Genomic DNA, 19753 nt, shown 5'->3' with positions numbered 1-19753 from the left:
ACAGCCACCTTCATCAATTACCTTTGCTAGATTATTTGATAATTTGCTGCAGCTTCTATATCAGGATTTGCTGTATCACTTTGTACTTTTAAGTTATGCAGACAGTTTCTTTCCTTAAACCTCATGAACCAAGCTCTGCTATCTTCAAACTTTTCTTCTACAGTTTCCTCACCTCTGTCAGCCTTCACAGAATTGAGGAGAGGGTTAGGGCCTTGCTCTGGATTAGGTTGTGGCTTAAGGGAATGTTGTAGCTGGTTTGATTTTCTCTGTAGTCCACTCAAATTTTCTCCATATCAACAATAAAGCTGTTTCACTTTCTTATTCATGTGTTCACCGAAGTAGCACTTTTAATTTCCTTCCGTAACTTTTCCTTTGCATTCACAACTTGGCTGTTTGGCACAAGAGGCCTAGTTTTTGGCCTAGCTCAGCTTTCGACGTGCCTTTCTCACTAAGTGTGATCATTTCTAGCTTTTGATTTCAAATGAGAGATGTAGTACTCTACCTTTTACTTAAACACATAGCGGCCATTGTAGGGTTATTAATAGGCCTAATTTCAATATTGCTGTTTCTCAGGGAATTAGGGAGGCCAGAAGTAAGGGAGAGAAATGGCAGAAAGGGCAATCAGAACACACATAACATTTATCAACTAAGTTTGCTGTCTTATATAGGCACGATTTGTGGCACACCAAAACAATTATAATAGTAACATCAAATATCCCTGATAAAAAGATCACCATATCAGATATATTAATCATAAAAAAGTTTAAAATATTGTGAGAATTATCAAAATATGACAGGGATATGAAATGATCACATGCTGGAAAAATGGCATCAACAATCTTACTTGATGCAGGGTTGCCACAAACCTTCAATTTGTAAAAAACACAGTATCTGTAAAACAGAATAAAGAGAATTGCAATACAATGAGGCATACCTGCATGTATCACAGGAGCAATTTACATCTTTCACCTCCAGCACTTAGCCAGTATAGTGAGTGTTCCAGAGCTGGGGTTTATTGCTATATGATGTGATCCTGAAATTCATTTAATAAATTAGGATTTTACAATTAAAAACTAAAATACTTAATTTCATATAAGAAAAAAAAATCCATATTTAAAAAAAAACCCACCCCATCCACCCCACCCTAAATAGGCTTTTATTTCTAAATAAAGATCTACATTTCAAGCAAAGCATGAATCAAGTCACATATTTAATGTCAGTATAATTTTAGAGTCATGCCAGAAAGAAAAAGGGGGTTTGGGCATGTAAAACTTATTTATATTTTTATTTATGCTATTTCCCACAGATTGAAAATAAATTTTCAAGAGCCACTTGTCTCGTTAAATCTACTCCTAGAGTCTGAAAATGCTGTGGTTATCTAGCAGTGCCCTCTGGTGTCCAAATGAATTGTTTTAGTTGCCTGAGGGGAAAAAATAAGCCACTATATAATCAGACATATCTATAATCAGCATTCATTCATTTGTCAAATATTAACTGACAGTTTACTATATGTGAGTTACTGTGAAAAGAGGCAAGATACAGAGATATATTTAAAAATACATGATTTCTTGTTCTGTCCTTAAGGAGTCCAGTCTAACAGGGAGACAAATGTAAACTCGATTACAAAATTACTTAAATCACTTTATCTAGTTTTTTATTAAAGTGAGATCTACACAGCTGGGTGGCCTCTCTTTCTAAACAGTTATGGACCATTACTCATGTTACAACGTATCTGCCTGGCTTTGGACAGAACAACTTTGGTCAAGTACACAGGGAACATTCTGAAACAGAGTAAACATCTCAAGACATACAGTAGGATTGAATCCTAGTTTTTAAAGAGTTGAGAAATGCCTTTCACAGCCAACCCCAAAAGAAACTTCTGGTTTTGTAGTTATATAAGGGCCCATTGGTCAACAGATCTGACACACAAATCTGATATTCATTAGCCTTATTCTTCTTTCTGAAAATTCTATTTTTCTAGCACTATAATGAAAGACGTCAAAATGAATCAAATGAGAGGCTTAAGAAATCAAGAGACTCTAAGAATTTATTATAAACTGTTTTAGGATTATTAGACCTGCAAATTTTCCACTAGAGTCACCAAAATACATATTGTTCTGAATAGATACATCTTCATGTCTTCTGGAGAAGCAGACAGACCCTGAAGGAGTTATGGAGCCCTTCCACCAAGAATAAAAGTGAAATTCAAATACCATCAAAGGAAGAAGTAAGGAATTACTATAGATGATGAATGATACTTTATACTATTTTGTGATGTTCCTAATTTTCATCATTTTCCCATTCTTGTTATTGTTGTTTCTTAATCAGCCATGAAACCCCAGTGTGTAGGCAGGACCTATGGCCTGCTTCCAACCAACAGAATATGGCAAAGGTGATGGGAAGTATGTGATTACATTATATAAGATTATAAGGTCCATCTTGCTGAGACTCTCCTTTGCTGGCTTTGAGAAAGCAACCAGTTATATTGAAAAGGTCCATGTGGCAAAGAACTGAGGGTGGCCTCCTGCCAACAGCATGTAAGCACTGAGCACTCTAAAGGAACTGAAGGCTACTAATAACCATGTGGTGAAAAAGCTGACCCTTCCCCAGTCAAGCCTCAGATGAAACTGCAGCCCTGCCAACACCTTGACTGTAGGCTTATAGAAGAAGCAACTAATCTGTGCTTGGGTCCCTTATCCACAAAAACTGTGAGATAATAAGTGTGTGTTGTTTTAAGTTGCTACATTTGTGGTAATATTATTTTGTAATGATAACTAATATAGATTTCAAGACACTTTTTAATTATAAAACATTTTTATTATAAAAGTAATACAAATAAAAACAAACACTGAGAAAAGACAAAGTCATCCATTTACTGCTTCCCATCCCACTATAACCAGTTAGTAATTTGTCATCTTTTTATCATATGCTTGATGTGTTATTTCAGCCATGATAATACCCACTCACACACTTTTGCCTCTTGCAATTTTTACTTAATGTAACATTTCTCATGTTTTTAATAATATTCATTACTAATTTTCAATAAGTACATTATGTACCATTTGTATATATCTCTTTATTGACTATTTCCTAGACCCAGGGATGGCAAACTGTGGCACCACATTTGTAAATAAAGTTTTACTGGAACAAAGCCATGCCTGTATTGTTTATGTACTGTCTATGGCTGCTTTTGTGCTTCATACAGCAGTGTTGACAAGTTATGACAGAAACAGTAGGTTTAAAAACCTAAAATATTTACTTTCTGGCCCTTTATAGAAGTTTGCTGATCTTTACCCCAAACTTTTAAGTGGTTTATAATTTGGGATACTAAAAATAATGTCACTTGGAACATCTTTGTGCATATAATTTTTCATGCCTCGTACAATTTGAGAGACATTAACAAAAGTGGAATAACTGGGTCTAATTAATGAAGACATTTTTAAGGCTGATACTGTCCCACACTATCTCTCTTATAATATTTAAGCTATGACATAATAAGGATGGTGTTAATAAGAATGAAAAGGAAGGCCCAGAACTCTTGTGGGTAGCATGTTTCTGGTCCCTGTTACTCAAGGCATGTATGTTTACACTCTGGATGAACATATTTTGAGTTTTGATTTAAAGTTAACCAAAAAAGAGAAATAACAGTAATTGCAACAGGAAGACCAATTGAAAGAAAGTTTTTACTTTCTACTGGAGAAGAAAAAGCAGACATAAATAGGTGACAAGGTTTATATAAAATGTCATTCCAAGATAGCTGCAGTGGCCAAAACACACTGGGAGAGTTGAGTAAGAGAAAGAGATGGCAGTCTCAACAATGAGCTAGCAGTGGCAGCAATAAACAAAGAGGCAACTATGAGTGTGGGATGACAAAAGCAGCACAGAGGTTCCACCCATCTGAACACATCCTAGACATAAACCTGTATACAACTGTAATCAAACTGTCTCTAGATAAGAAAATAAAGTTTTAAGAAACTATCCTATATTTTTTAAGAAAGAAAAAGTCTTCTACCTGGGGAAGTTTTATTCTTCAGAATGAAAATCTTATGGAATGGGGAAATCAACCCTCACTATCTAAGTCAGCCCTGACTGTCTCTGAGATAAAAGATGAAGTAGTCTGATAGGTCTCAAATCCAATCTTGTATGAATAAAACATGCATCAGGAAACATAGATGTCATCTTCTAAGAGAAATATTCTGCCAAAAAAAAAAAAACTCAGGATCAGGATGGACTTTTCTCTGATAATGTAATCCAAAAGCAAAATCAGAGATATTTAATGTAATTATCCAAATTATGCCAACAAAGTATGTAAAGAAATTACATATATTTTATTTATTTTATTTCGCTTTATTAAAATAAATTTTATTTTAATAAAATAAATTTATTTTATTTTATTAAAATTTATTTTATTTTATTAAAATATTCCTGTCAAAATGTCAACCAATTTAACATCTCCTAAAGAAGTGCTTTTTAGTTACAACTATCATTAGCCTTTACATTCTACCTCACTCACTAAATAATTAAATGGACAATGACTTCAGAAAATACTGTGGAAAACCATGAAATTCTCCATAGAGTAAGGAAATCATTTTTTTTTTTTGGCAAAAATTACTAGGAACATGTTACTTTGAACAAAATATAACCAGTTTTCCGAGGTATGGAAATCAAGACTTTTTTCTTGAATTTTCCCTATGGCAAAGGAAGTGGCAGTTCTATGAATGACTTGAGTCACATTCAAAAAGGTCATAATCTTCCTCTTTTTGTAATTATTGCATACAGTTAGCTCAAAACTGACCTGAGGGTCTGGCAGCATAAATCCATCTGTAAGTTTATAATAGACTATTGTAGAATCAGACTCCACTATGGCCAAAGTAAAAGACATCGGCAAATCTGGATCACCTTGCAATTTTCGAGATGCCTTCAAGATCTCCCTTATCCTGAAAATAAAGTCACAATATACTTAGGAGTTGCAGTCACTCAATTAATGATAAGATCAAATACTATAAAATCTTAGGGAAGACACTGGCAATACATTATATCCATAATGCTAAGAAATGTCTGAAGTCTCAAATATAAACATGTAAGATACTGTTTTCTCACAGAGAAAATCCTGCAAATTAGAGACTTTCAGCCCTTCTCAAAAACATTCACCAATCTCTCCTGATCATATCTGAGAGAATCAAAACTGTATCTGGGAAACTACAGAACGGAATAGTTCTCATCTAAATTGTTTAGTGCATCTAAATTGGCTAAGGACCCTAGGCATAATTTCCCAATTTCCTAACTTGGTATCTTATAGTAGAACAATTTGGTATTCAAGTTTGCAATGTTAAAAAATAAACATTTCCCCCATGTTTTTACATAGGGTTAATAATTACTACTTTTAAATGGTTATATAATATTTCCTTAACCCACAATTTTACTCAATCATTCCCCTATTGTTGTAAAGTTATTTTGGACTTTTGAGGGTAGGGGAACCAGGGGAGGGTGGTGCTAATTAAGATAAGCGGCAAGGATCATCTTTCTCCACACAGTTGTTCCTCTTTAAATATTCCTCTTAAGTCTTTCTGAATATCAGAATTATTAGATCTGAGTAGAGATAGTTTTAGGGTTCTTAATATGTATTCTGATACAATAAAAGCTAAGAGAAAAATATAAAGAGAGATAAAACTTTTCTTAAAAAAAATTTTTTTGGTAATGTTAAGATTTTTGTTTTGTTTGCTGTGGAAATCAGTCTACCAAATCTAGTATCTAGATATTTAAAGCACTATTAGCTTTTGTTTATCACTAACTAAAAATCCTTAATACCTACTCAATAAGCCTGTGTTCAATGATTCAGTAAAATGTAAATATCCAGGGGACTTTTTGAAAAAGGCAAATAAAAAATGATCAGTTGTTTTTTTCATTAAGCCAACCAATTCTCCAGAAATTGAAAAGATTTACTAGCATACTAACATCCTACAACTGAAAACATAAATAACTTAATATTATATTTTCTTACCAAAAGTGTAACTTGTCCCCTTAACTTCTACTTCTCAACATTAAGTAAAAATTCATATGATCATGCTTTCCCCAGCCTGTTATTCAATCTACAAAGAATCTAAAAAGGAAAGTCTCTGCTTTGAAATATCCTTACTACAATAATTATAATGCTTTTTAAAATCTGTAGGACAGACTGGAGATTTTAAGCATGATTTAAAACATCAATAAACTTCTAGAAAAGCTGAAACTAAATTGTTCTTGTTAAAATATCACAGTGCACAATATATTAACATTACAGAGTGAAAACTGGTTTGTTTAAACATCAGTAACAAAAGCCTGCTAACCTAATACCTATCCATTTGTGTTTATACATGAATATAATGATTCAAGAAGACAATGAGTTTCCAAGTTTGTTTCCTCATATTCAATCCAATTCTAAAATGACTTTGAAAGAGTTAAGTCAACACACACATACAAACACACCTTCTGATTTAAATAACACTGTATCTTGAGAAATGGAAAATGTGTTAAAGTTGTGTTAATAAGTTTCCTTCTTGTTTGTGTCGCATTCTCATCACAGTCTACAGTTAGGGATGTTTAGAGAAATTCATCTTGTAGCATTGCAGTGGCTTTATGTGCATTATATAGTGAGTTTTATGTATATTGCATACTGGGAAGTAATTGTGGTACATACTGACAACAAAAGATGTAGATAAAATTAAAATTTTAGTTGATCCATTGTGTCTTCTTTTCCATCTTTGTAGAAAAAATTAATTCAAGATGGACAGCCTATAAAAATTGATCTTTTTCTATGATTATTAATTTAGGTATTGGTTTGCCACTTTTGAAGAAGAAAAATATTTAGTTACACTAAAAGATTTGCATTGATGAAGCAATTGTGGTATGTTGTCTTTTATCATGGTGTGACTTCCCATCAGTACTGAGTCATGAAGTTTCTGATTAATAGCTATGGTTGTTTTATCAGAATGTCTTTCTCTAAAGTAAATCATTCTTATGAATAAGAATCTAGCTAATTGTAATGCAGTTCAGCATAGTTGGAAATAATTTTTTAAGGACTAAGTCAATTTCTGGGATTCACACTCTTTCAGAAAATAAACATTTTCTGTTTCCACTAATGACACAGTGTTCCTTAGCATGTTTGGGTTAGTATTCAGTTTTAGCAATAATCATGGAGGCAGGGGCATCTATAAATATTATATCTCAATTTGCAAGGTGGTATATAAACTACATAATATGACTACTTGACAGTTTACAAGGTCTTTTCATATATGCCATTTAATTGATTCATATAATAATCTCATGTGTAGACATAAAGGTGTACTAGCTTCATTTGAAGTATCCTTTAAAAGACTTTCTCCACTGAACTGCCTTTGTACCTTTGTCAAAATTTTTAGCCCCAATGTGGTCCAAAGTGAAGCTAATCAAACTATCTGAACATAAATTTGACTTCATTTGCAATCTTAGCACTGCAAAACATCAGAGCAAGACTCCATCTCAAAAAAAAAAAAAGAAAGAAAAGACAGGTCACTAGTTTTAATTAGTACTCCTCTTGTTGTCTCATCTTTAAATTAATCAGATCTCTTTGGTCTCTGTGTATCTATGAATATGATTTTATACCATTGCTGTGTCTGAGGAAACCGTACCTCTATAGTCATTTACCGAAGGTGCTACATGGATTCCTTAAATTCACTTTAGCAAAGAAACAATCTAGAATACTCTCCATATGGATACCACATGAATACACAACTTAATATGGCATTATAATGCAAACTAAAAATTATTCTACACTAGCTTTAGGAAGTATTTTTAGATCAAACAAGAAACACTAGCAATTAATCACTTCATACTCCATCAGCATAATTTTCCTACCAAATAATCAGAAATGGACACTTTACCAATTTTATTCTCCCATTACAGATAAGGAAATAACATTAAATCAATATTTTCATAAGGACTAGTATACACAAGACCTTCTGAAACTTGAAAAATATGACAGTGTTTTAACTGTGATCACATATTACATATAACAGCTTTACAGAAAATGCTAATCACAACCTGTACTTGCGCTCAAAGTAATGCATTCACTCACAGTCATTCAAATACACATTTACCCTGTAATGGGATCTGCCTACACTCTTGTCACAAAGTATGTAAACAAAATCACCAGGTCTAAAGCCTGGGAAAGTAAGTGGGAAGCAGATATTAAAAACTGTTCAGGCCTTCTCAGAAAAGCACACAGGTATAACATTAAACACTGCCTAGAACAATTGCCTTTTAAGGAGGCAGAAAATACATATACACCATAAAATAAATAATAGAATAAACGATATAAATATATATGCCACTCTGCCACTTAACAGTCGATTGGTAACTGAAACAGTGAGATTGTTTGTCATCACTAGGGAAATATTTTATAACTAAGTTGTAGTTAACTATGTAAATGACAGAGTTTGGTCCAGTTTTACAAACAACAGATTATAAAAACCTCCTCCTTCAACAAAAGAGACGGTTATCAGGCCTTATGTGCTATATGCTCTTTGTAAATAAGAAGAAACTATAGCTCCAGCAAACTACCAACTCCTCTGACTCTACAGCTATGTATGCTACCCAACTCTCCTACTAATAAAAATGTTATTTAAGGTTTTTAGAGGAATACAAGGTATTTTTTAAAGCACTATATTCAAGCAGCTAAGCAACATAGTCTAAAATGTTGATTTACAACTAGTGTGCTAAGGTTGGTTGTACAGTATGTGGCAAGTAATTTGTTTCTAACAATAGAGTACTAAAGTTGGCAGAGTATTTTTAAATATAAAACTAATATTCCTGATAATATATTATCAGTCTCACCACTGACATTCCAACATTCTTTCTTGACTGAGAGTCAAAAGACAAATTTAGAGCTAAGAGGTCCTGGGAACAATACATGGGCCAAAACCCATTATTATTATGAAAGAAAAAATAATGGCTACTTTTTGGGGGAAGAAAAATTATGATTAGGATGGGGCACATTGAAAAGTTAGTGGGATGCCTGGAAAAGTTCTATTTCTTAACTTGGTTATAATTACAAGAGTTCTAGATGTTTGCCTTATGATAATTCATTAATCTATACATTGGTATTGTGTGGTTTTCTGTATCTGGTTTCATTTACAATAAAATATTTTTAAAAACCAATAAAGGAAGAGAAATTCCAATAGCTATGAGACTGAGATCTTGGTACAGCTCACTTGATCTTTTATTGTCTTTTGGAAAAAGTGGGGGTACAAGTGAAAATATACTTTTAACCTCAGCTTTTTGTATGTAAAGTTAGGAGAAAACAAATACCCTATATACCCGTAGGGATTTTGGTGCTGACTTAATGAAAGTCTACTTATAAAAGTATTTCAAATATTTTAAAATACTTTGAAATTCTATAACATTCTCTGCAAATGCAAAGTACTCTTAAAACCACATAGAACAAACAATAATAGTCTCACTTCCTTGCTTAAAGCCCTTCAATGACACCATGCATTTAGCAGTAATTTTCACAGTGTTCTTTGTGAAAACCTAAGGCTCCAGAGACATGCTCCAGGTGCAGGGCATCATGTACAGATATGTAGATTGTGCTCTGTGCAAGGGTACCTGGCACAAGTGGATCTAAAATCTGCCCTTCACCTTACTGAAGAGACATTTTTCTTTGTACGTCAAGAGGGAGCTCCGTTTTCTAAATTGTTCAAAGACACTCTAAGTGCTAGCTGTAGCTCTGTTCAAAAGTTCCCTATTAAACAGTATCTTGTTTTTGTCAAACAATAAAAACAAACTATCTGAAAATCTTCTTCAAAGTTAAGACAAGCCACAGACAAATACACATCTTATATTTGTAATTCCTTGATTTACAAACAGATTTGAGCATTTGAGTTTCTCTTCTGTGAGTTGCCTGTTCACATTCTTTGCCCAGGTTTCCCACTGGGATTTTTTTTTTTTTTTTGAAGTCCCAGAAGCTATTTATATATTCTAAATTAATCTCCGTCAGTTATGCACATGCTATAAATCTTCTCCCAGTATGTGAAAACTTACACATTGCAAGTGTGAATGTCAACTGGTCATAATCCTTTTGGAAACAATTTAGCAATAACCAGTAAAGACGAAGGGACAGGCCAGGAAGAGTGGCTCACACCTGTAATCCCAGCATTTTGGGAGGCCAAGGTAGTCAGATCACTTGAGGTCAAGAGTTCAAGACCAGGCTGGCAGACATGGTAAAACCCCATTTCTTCTACAATACAAAAAAATTAGCTGGGTGTGGTTGTGCATGCCTGTAATCCCAGCTACTTAGGAGGCTGAAGCAGGAGAATTGCTTGAACCTGGGAGGCAGAGGTTGCAGTATGCCAAGATCATGCCACTGCACTACAGCCTGGGTGACAGAGCCAGACTCTGTCTCCAAAAAAAAAAAAAAAAAGTCCCAGCTATTCTACCTCTAGGCATCTTCCTTAGGGAAACTCTCATACATGAGTACAAGGAAGTATTCACAAGGCTATTTGTTAGAATACCATTAGCAATAGCAAAAAAGTAAAAACAATGATGGCCTTCATAATCTAAATAAGCTTTCACATCTAATTTTCCATCCTTTCCCTCTTTTCTCTGAAATTTCACTCATTCATTTATTCATTTGCTGTCTTAAGGAATATTACTAGATACCTACTTTGACTAGACACCATGCTAGGCAGGCAGTTATGCTTAATTACTTGCAGTTGCCCTGCTAAACCATGGTCTTCTACTGGCTAAAGAGACTTTTCCTGTCCTTCCTCTGGGTTTTGATGTTACTTTGTATATGTTCCTGTTGAAGTGTTTATCAGTACTCCATTATCCTTGTTATTCAATTATCTAGCTACAAAATAAGTGAAGGCAGTCCCAAATCACACATTGAATTAGATATCTGAACAAAGGGCAATTCTGTTTGTTTAGATTCCATCCAACAATTGCCAAAAAAATAAATAAATAAAATGTATTTTCTAAGCTAACCTTCAGTGCTAGAATACTACTTTCATGAGGATGTCATGAAAGTACTTGTTCATCATGGTATCCCAGCACCTAGATCATTGTCTGACACATAAGAGTCACTCAATAAATACTTGTTAAGACCAAAAAGCCCAAGCAATATTATCTGACAATAATATTTTAAAGTGAAAACAGAATCATTAATTTATATAGATGCTTTATCACTGAATAAGTAAAAACTGTTTTCCCTCTTAAATAAAAAGTATTTTTTCTTTCATGGTGAGTTACCCTTACATCTTCCCACCAAATACTTTTAGAACACGTTCCAATGAATTTCTTTGCAATACAAGGTTATCAAAGACTCAAAGCCAATCATTTTCTTCTCTGTGTTACTAACACAGAAAAATTCCTACATTAACTATGAAAGGCTGGAATTGCAGCATTACTATTAGATATATAACATTTTATATTATAAAGTACACTAAAAGTAAAAATAGACAAAAGGATGCCTACTATCTAAAAAATTGCACCTGTTAAAGACTGAGTAATGAAGTCACACATACACACACAAAAGTTATTTGAATAGTTTGAGTTGAGAAAATGTTATGCCCTAAAAGGCATAATAAATCTAGTATGCATCAGGCCTCATTTGTGCTATTTTCTATATTAGTATTCTACTGTATAATAAAGAATATTTATATAAAAACAAGACAAAAAGATTTAAGCTCCTTCAGTGAAATGTAAGAGCATCAAAATGCCTTGCCAAATTATCATTCCAACTAATTCTACTTGAAGAAGAAAACAAGCTTTAGCCATTCAAGCTAGAAAAGAAAAGCATTAATTACCACTTGGAAAATATTAGAAATTAACAATAGAAACAAATTTGTACTTCTAGACTTATGAAATGATTTTGATTAAAATAGGCTATTGCTTTCATTTCATTAATTTTATTTTTTAGGAATAAATGCAGGTTAATTTCAAATAGTATCTCCTTGTCCAAACAAATAATATAACATTAATACTAGCTAGGACAATATTTGTTCCAGTAATTAAAAGACAGAAAGAATAATTTTTGAGGAATGAATTAAGACTCTTGGATGTAGGATGGCTTGGAAATCATGCTAGTAAAGACCAGAAGATACTAGTGACTAAATTTGGTGTCAGCTCTAACAACTCTCTCAAACACAAAAAAAATTCACAGTAAGGAGCTTCTCAAAGAAGCAGATGAATACCCTGGTATATTAAAAAACAATTATCATTATGAATCATAAATGCAAAAAATACTTCATAGAAATATGCAAGCTAGTTTAATACAGCTTTATGAAAAATGCACAATGAAAATAATCAGTTACATTACAGTAACTTTAATTTGGAAGGGATCTTACATGTACTGGCAATCTAAACCCCTCAACAACAACAACAAAAAGACAAGGAAATGGAAACCCAGAGAAATTAGGTGTGTTGCTAACCATCAAACAAAATGTTAAGTGTCAGTCCCAAGAGTAGAACCCAGGTCTTAAGATTTTAGTTTAGGGCTCTTTCTACTAGAATGCTATGCATTCAGTCACAGTCAACTAGAAAAAAAGTAAGTTATTCATCAACACTATTCATGCTGGAATTTAAGGGCCTCTGCCCTTTTCCCCACTTAGATGCCACCCAACTACAGCTATGTTTTGATCTTTCTTCCATACCCCACTTTCAGAGGTTAAGGCTCCCCTCAACATGCTCAATATTTCTCTCTTCCACTATCCTCTTGAATCCATCCTTCCTCATCTCTCAAGAATCTTGATCCATCAATAACTGTCATCTCTTTTCTATTTTCAGACTTTCTACGGTACAGCTCACGTGGCAGCTGGCTTCCTGTACAGCAAGTGCAAGAGAGTGCCCAAGATAGAAGCCACAATCTTTTGTAACCTAATCTTAGAAGTGACATCCCATCATTTTTGCCAAATTTTACTAATTAGAAGGAAGTCACTGAGTCTGGGCCATACTCAAGGGAAGAGAGTTACACAAGGGAGTGAATACCAGAATCATGAGAAGCCATCATAGAAGCTGCCTGCCACAGCTTCTAAAGAAGAAATGCATAGGGCGGCTTGCTAACCAGATACATGGACTTCTTATGGAGCAAGCAATTAAGAAGATGTGGTATTGGCAAAAGGACAGATAAACTGACTAATGGAATATAATAGTGAACCCAGAGACAAATTAATGCATGTTTAGAACTTTGGAAAATAGCAGAAGTGATATGTCAGATAATGAGAAAAGGAAGGACTATTCAGTAAATGGAAGTAGAAAAAGTGGTTATCCATATGACAATGGTATCCCTTATCTCCTCTCACACAATTAAAAACAACAAACAATAGAACTCTTAGTGAAAATGTAGGTGAATATTTTTTAGACCTTTAGATAGAAAATATTTCTTAAACTAGACAAAAAGATATTGATTATAAAAGATGGATAAATATGATTATATTCAAATTAAGAACTGTTATTCATTAAAAGACACCTTAAAGACAGTGAAAGATTTAAAAACTGGAAAACACAATAAGAAAACTATTAATGTCAAGGATATATGAAGAATTCATAGAAGTCAAGGAGAAAACTAAAGGCAACCCAATAGGCAAAAGAAATGAATAGATATTTCTTATAAATAATACATATATAAAGAAATACTCAGTATTATAAGTGATGAGAGAAAGGCAAATTAAGACCACAATGAGAATAATCCATTCTGTTGGCAAAAATTTAAAAGTCTGACAATACTAAACATGGGAGACAATACAGCTCCAAAGGATCTTGTTTATACTGCAGGTGAAAAGTAAATTGAGGCAACCAATTTGAAAATGTTTGAAATTATCTCCTAAAGTTCAACATTAGCAATACTCCATCATCAAGGGAGTGGATGTGAAAATGGTGGTATAATCACACAGTGTAATATTATATGGCAGCCCAAAAATGGCACAATGGATAAATTTTAGCAATATAATATTAAGTGTATAAGTTCAGTCATAAAAGATTTTTAAATTAAAGTTAAAAATATCTAAAATTTTAAAATTCCCAATGAACATGGAATTCAAAATGACAGTTACCTCAGGTCAGTGAGAACATGTTAAGGGACTTATAAGATTAGATGTTAGTTATAGTCAAGAACCTAGTTTTGCTTTGGGTGATGGGTACAGAGATACTTACAACATTATTAAAAATAACTAAGTAAATAAATAAAAACCAAGCATGAACTATAATGAGAATATGTCATGAAACAAAGACATGTTTAATACAATGCTGTATACCTAAGCTTTTTAAAAACTACATGAAACTTTCTTTGATTTCAATTTGCATGTTAATCATGCTCTTTACCAACTCCTATATCAAGTATGACTTCGATTACATGGTACATCTTATAATATCTGTTATTTCAAATGTAATGGTCTTGCTTCCTTACCAAGAATATAAATACTTCCATAAGGCTAATATTTCTACCATACATACTGTCTCTGAAAATGTACTCTGACCACAGAGTAAGTGCTAAATAAATACTTGTTAAATCCTTGATATACTCTGTATATTTGTTCCTGCCCAAATCCCATGTTGAACTGCAATCCCCAATGTTGGAGGTGGGGCCTGGTGGGAGGTATTTGTGTTATGGGGGTAAATCCCTCATGGCTAGGAGCTGTCTTCAGGACAGTGAGTTCTTGTGAGATCTGGTCATTTAAAAGTGTGTGGAACCTCCCTCTCAACACATTCTCTCTCACTCCTGCTTTTGCCATATACGTGTCTGTTCCTGCTTCATCCTCTGCCATGATTATAAGCTTTCTGAGGCCTCCCTAGAAGCCAGGTAGATGCCAGCAGCATGCTTACTGTAAAGCCTGCAGAACTATGAGTCCCTTAAACCTTTTTTTTAAAGAAATTAAAAAAAAAAAAAACCTCAGATATTTATAGTAATGCAAGAATGGCTGAATACAACACTCATATTTAACTTATCCCTCAAATAGCCAAGAGTAAAGCTATGATTGCTGTATCCCAAATTTCTTTAAAAATACTGTATCATTACCTTTAATGTTTCCTACTTCTTTACTCAGGAAAGGAACTTAGACCAAAATCACCTGCTCACCTGTTATGGCTGAGGGAAGCAGTGATTGGGGTAGGCACCACAGTCTGTAACCCCTCCCCTTCTATCTCAGTACCAACGAGGCAGATGAGCTGAAGTTCTGGTAATCCTACACAGTTTACTTCATGCCAGCTTTTGCCTGAAAGAGCATCATTGAATGGACAATAATGTTTATTAAAATCAAAAGATAAAAACTCCAAACTTCTACCTAAAACTCAGCTGAGCAAATATCACTCATAACACTACCTCCTCTCTTTGTTTTTCTAGTAGTTTCTATTACTCAGTAATTCCCAATGTAAATAAATGAAGAAATTATAAAATTAACAGCAAATGCATAAAAGATTGCTTATTATAATGTGAAGAATGCTATATCCCAATCCAATCCCCCAAACCTCTACCACAGTCCCAATAACAAAACAGTATAAACAAACAACTTACTTTCCATGAGGTCCAGGTAAACCAAGAATGCTATATAAACTTGGGTGGCATCTCCTATATCTAATTCCATCATTTCTAAATACTGAAAATTAAAATATAATTGTCAAATCGAGAAGGAAGAATTGTTTAATATTTTCCAATCAACAAGTAGTCATTAAGTACATATAATCCATAAAATTCTTCTGGGTATAGTGGAAGTTAAAAGGCAATATAAAATATTATCTCTGTCTCTAAAGAACTTGCAATTGTTAAATACATGCATACTTAACACAGGCAAATAACAATATATGACTGTGATTAAAAACCATGTAAATGGAATAAAAAACATGACACAACAGGTCAGAAGAGGTCTACTCAGAGGGACTGGTGAAAGCTTTACAGCAGAGGTGGGATAGGATACAAGTTGAGCACGGAAGAACATTGTGATTTGAGTAAATGGAGAAGTTGAGTAATAGTGCAGGTAATCACACAAAGGTGGGATTAAGTCACACATATTCAAGGGACTGTAAAGAAACCTATCTCCCAGCAATAGAAACCTTTTTAATAAGATTTACGTTGGCACGTATTAGTAGGTACTGTGTATTTCCCTAGCCTCTTATTTGTGTGTGGAGAGAGTCTGCCAGAATATCAGTCCTAGCCTCTATCCATTCTTTCTTACTTTAATCATTTAATTTTTTAATCATTTAATTATGTAATCATTAGATTTTTAAAAGGGGGCTGACAAGAAACTAGAGAAAGCTGCTTCTTTCAGACTACTGGTCAGCGTAAGGGGAAGGTGTTTCAGGGGCCTACAGCTGCAGAATTCTGAAGGTGCCCAGCTATGCCAGCGACTAGGTGGATATGCAGGGCTAATGCTGAGGTGACGTACTAGCAGACCTGCATATGGACAGGTCTGAAGTCACATTCTCCCATCAGCTTCACTGTAACTGTACAGGTACAGGAGGATACGGGTTATTAGTTGTCTACTTCAAACATGTTTGAAAGTGACACTCAAAACATAATTTTGAGCCAGGTTGCAAGGTCTTAAGCTAAATGTGTGATTTTTGTCATTGAGGAAATACTGAGGATTTCTAAGCAGGAGAATAATAAAAGTGTGTTTGAGGGTAATAAATCTGATACCATTTTACTGGATGAACCTACATAATTTTTGAATGAACAAAAAGGTGAAACTGGAAAAACAAATACCTCCTATTACTTTATTATTTCTTTTCTTTTTCTTTTAAAAACCATTTTGATCCTTCAAGAAGATAAATCAAAAGGAGAGATTTGATGGTCATGGTGTACACAGCCATTAACTTCAAAATGAAAAAACTCTACAAGTATGTAAACTGAGTAACACCACCAAATCTAGATAAGGTTTTAAAAATTTGTTACTGGTGTTTCACTTATTAAATACTTATATAGTGCTTTCTATATGTTGAATGGCTTAAAAATATGAACTAATTTAATTCTGTAGCAACCCTGTAAGTAAGTATGGACTATTAATATCCCCATTTTTCAGGTGAGGAAACTGAGGCATAAGGGGATCAAACAACTTGTCCCAAATCACAAGGTCGATAAGTGACAGAATCAGGATTTAAACTAAGTCTGATTTTGAGTTCATGCTCCTAACCATTATGCTGTCTCTCCATGCTATTGTTTCATGGCACTAAATATTTCCATACTATTGTTTCTTTTTCTCACCTTTTGGGAGGATGAAGGGGACGGTGTAGGAAGATAAAATTAAGCAAGAGAAGCTGAAAAAGGTTAACTCTTTTCAAACATATACCTTCAAAATTTTCCCTGTTTTTAGGTGATTATCTATGAATTATTGTTCTCTAGCAGAAGAGTATAATTCTATTAAAGTACCAGACCAGACCAGTTTTTGAGATTCTTACAAAACTCACATCTCCATTCACTCGTCTATTCACTGCTTGGACCCTTACTGGGACAAGGCAGTAATGTCTCAAACAGAAGCACACAGGGGACTATCTTTATCTCCCTTCCTGCTACTGTAGAAAAATACAGGCAAAATGTGAGTAGCTCTGCTTTGGGCAAGAACCTATTCAAACTTTCGAAGAAATCTGAAATATTAGGAATCTGCACCTTTGCAAAATAAAGGTGCACTCTGGACCCAATGCTAAGTGTAAACGTGACTGTGCCTAAATCTTTACCATTATGAACCCCTAGAGCTTATCCATCGGCCACAAATTGTCTTGTATGGTTATCGTGAGGATTAAATAAATTCATCCTCGAAAGGGGATTTACCTAGACAGCAAAACTAGTGGAATGCTTATTAGGAATCTCCCCCTCAAGAGGGGTGGAGTTAATGTCTGGTCCTCAGTTCCAGAACGGCTTTGGTGGCGGGTTGGGGAAGGTGTCGGAACGAATAGTTCAACTCATTTAAACAAACAAAACCGATGCTGCCTGGGGTTGGCAGTTGCGCACACCGGTCCACCTCGGTGAGGGTGGCGCGCATCCTCAGCTCTCCCGCTGAGGGAGAAAGAAAGGGCGGCCCGGGAGTTCTGCCTGGGCTAGGGGCCCGGACGGCGCCCTGCTCCTCTCACGCCTCCTGACCTTAGGGTGGGAGCCCATCCAGGCGTCCTCGGGGGCCCACGAGGGAGCTCCGCCGCCGTCGCCAAAGCCGCGAACACCACCTGGACCCAGGCCGCTGCAGCCGGCGGTCGGCTCGGAATCGCCGCGCTCCTCCATGCCGCTGGTTTGGCGCTCCCGTGGTGCACCGCGACCCGCGCCCGGCCAGAAACAGCTGCGCGCGCGCCTGTGGGTTCCGCTTCCCCGAGACTCGCCTTGGCAGCACGAGCAGCTCTGCATCTGGGAGGAAAGCTGCATCAGTCCCTCCTTCTGACCAAGGTAGTAAGAACCTGCGCGAACGCTCTCTAGTGTCGTCTCTAGTTTTGCCCTGCGTTTATTCAAATCCGAGCAAATTCTAGCGTGAAGAATATTAAAGAGTAGCCTGCGCCTTAGAAGCTCCTAATCCTCTTTAAGTCAGTGCTGCCTATAGCTCTCTGAGAAAGCTGGGGGATGTATACGTCCTCTTTGCCTTCAGCAGTGGGGTCCTGGTTTCTGATTCCTGAGAACCGGAAAAGCCTTACTCAGTGCCTTGACAAAAACTTTGAAGTAGAACCATAGTTTCAGGCTGGACCCACGTTTCAGGATTAGAGTTGCTGAGTGAGTGTTCAGAAAGATAGGATACAAACTGGCACAAGCATGTAATGTGGAAGCCAAGGACGAGTTTCAGGCAGGCAGAGTAGCACATTTTAAGCATTTTTAAATTTACTGTGAGTGAAATGGGAAACTGTTGGAGGCTCCTGTTATGTTTTCATAGGATCACTCTGACTATGTTGAGGATGGACTGTAGGAAGCAAGGACACAAACAGGGACTGGTGAGGAGGCTATCGCATTTACCAAGACAAGGATGAGTCAAAATCCAAAGTCCCAGGCAGGACAGAACTTCTACTCTCAACCATGATAGGCTAATACCCTACTGGACCATCCCCAGCAGAAAACAAGTTGAACACAATACAAAAAGCTGAATATACTGGAGGGTGAACAGCAGACTGGTAGGAAGGGCAAGCTTGCTTAAAGATGAGGAACTCCACAAGAACATACCCCTCTCTCTGGCATTTAACTTGGGGCTAAGTGCAGTCCAGAAGTCAGGCTCAGCAGCCGCAGGTGTGTGTGTATAAAACTTATTGGTTATTCTTATCTGGGGAAGCAGAAAAGTGAAGCCAGAATAGTTTGAATTCTGAAGAAGTTAAGAAATCCCAACGAAGGATCAGAGAGTGGATCCCCAAACTCTGTCAATCCACATCTCTGAGAGCTCCTGAACTACCCAAAACAGAATCACAGCAGCTCAGTTAAAAACAAAAAATCTGAACTGAGACCAGAATTGTCTCCGAAAGGGAGAGAGTTTGCAGTTAAAATCTAGCCAGAAAAATCACCTACTAACACAAAGGAAATAACACTCATCAGAGAAGAATAATAGAATCCACACTCTCCACTTAACATTCATAAACTCCAGTATACGATCCAAAACTATCTGACGTGAAATTCAAGAAAATGGATTGCATATGCTAGAGTTTGACCCTGAGATGAATCAGAAGTTGAAACTGACAGATAAGGATTTTAAAGTGACTATTAAAACTATTCTCAATGAAGTAAAAAATGTTTTCAATTAATGAAAATCTCAGGAGACAAACAGAAAATCTCAGCAAAAAAAAAAAAAAAAAAAAA

The 19753-nt window shown here is 35.4% G+C and overlaps 2 protein-coding genes across 3 annotated transcripts in view; one reads left to right on the top strand and one right to left on the bottom strand.

Moving 5' to 3' along the window:
• Positions 1–2795: 2795 nt before the first annotated feature.
• On the bottom strand, positions 2796–18301 carry TSEN15 (tRNA splicing endonuclease subunit 15). 2 transcript variants are annotated; one of them, XM_017524389.1, is made up of 5 exons: positions 18077–18301; positions 15521–15602; positions 15086–15221; positions 4796–4937; positions 2796–4196 (listed from the first exon to the last, which is right to left on the bottom strand). In XM_017524389.1, exons 1-5 carry the CDS (start codon positions 18209–18211, stop codon positions 4176–4178), a joined length of 516 nt encoding a protein of 171 aa, XP_017379878.1. In that variant the 5' UTR covers positions 18212–18301; the 3' UTR covers positions 2796–4175. The 2 variants fall into 2 exon arrangements, with proteins under 2 accessions (XP_017379878.1, XP_017379877.1); XM_017524388.2 differs by lacking the exon at positions 2796–4196 and having other exon boundaries at positions 4401–4937.
• The window catches only part of COLGALT2 (collagen beta(1-O)galactosyltransferase 2), a 115433-nt gene continuing 113969 nt past the window's right edge, over positions 18290–19753 (top strand). The window contains exon 1 of the mRNA XM_017524386.2: positions 18290–18370. The gene's annotated coding sequence lies outside the window, so the exon portion shown is untranslated. The remainder of the gene's footprint in view (positions 18371–19753) is intronic.

This window comes from Cebus imitator, unplaced genomic scaffold (genome assembly GCF_001604975.1).
Source record: "Cebus imitator isolate Cc_AM_T3 unplaced genomic scaffold, Cebus_imitator-1.0 Scaffold33, whole genome shotgun sequence".
Lineage (NCBI taxonomy): Eukaryota > Metazoa > Chordata > Mammalia > Primates > Cebidae > Cebus > Cebus imitator.
The sequence above is the reverse complement of the archived record's forward strand: the minus strand, read 5'-3'. Positions and strand labels throughout refer to the sequence as shown.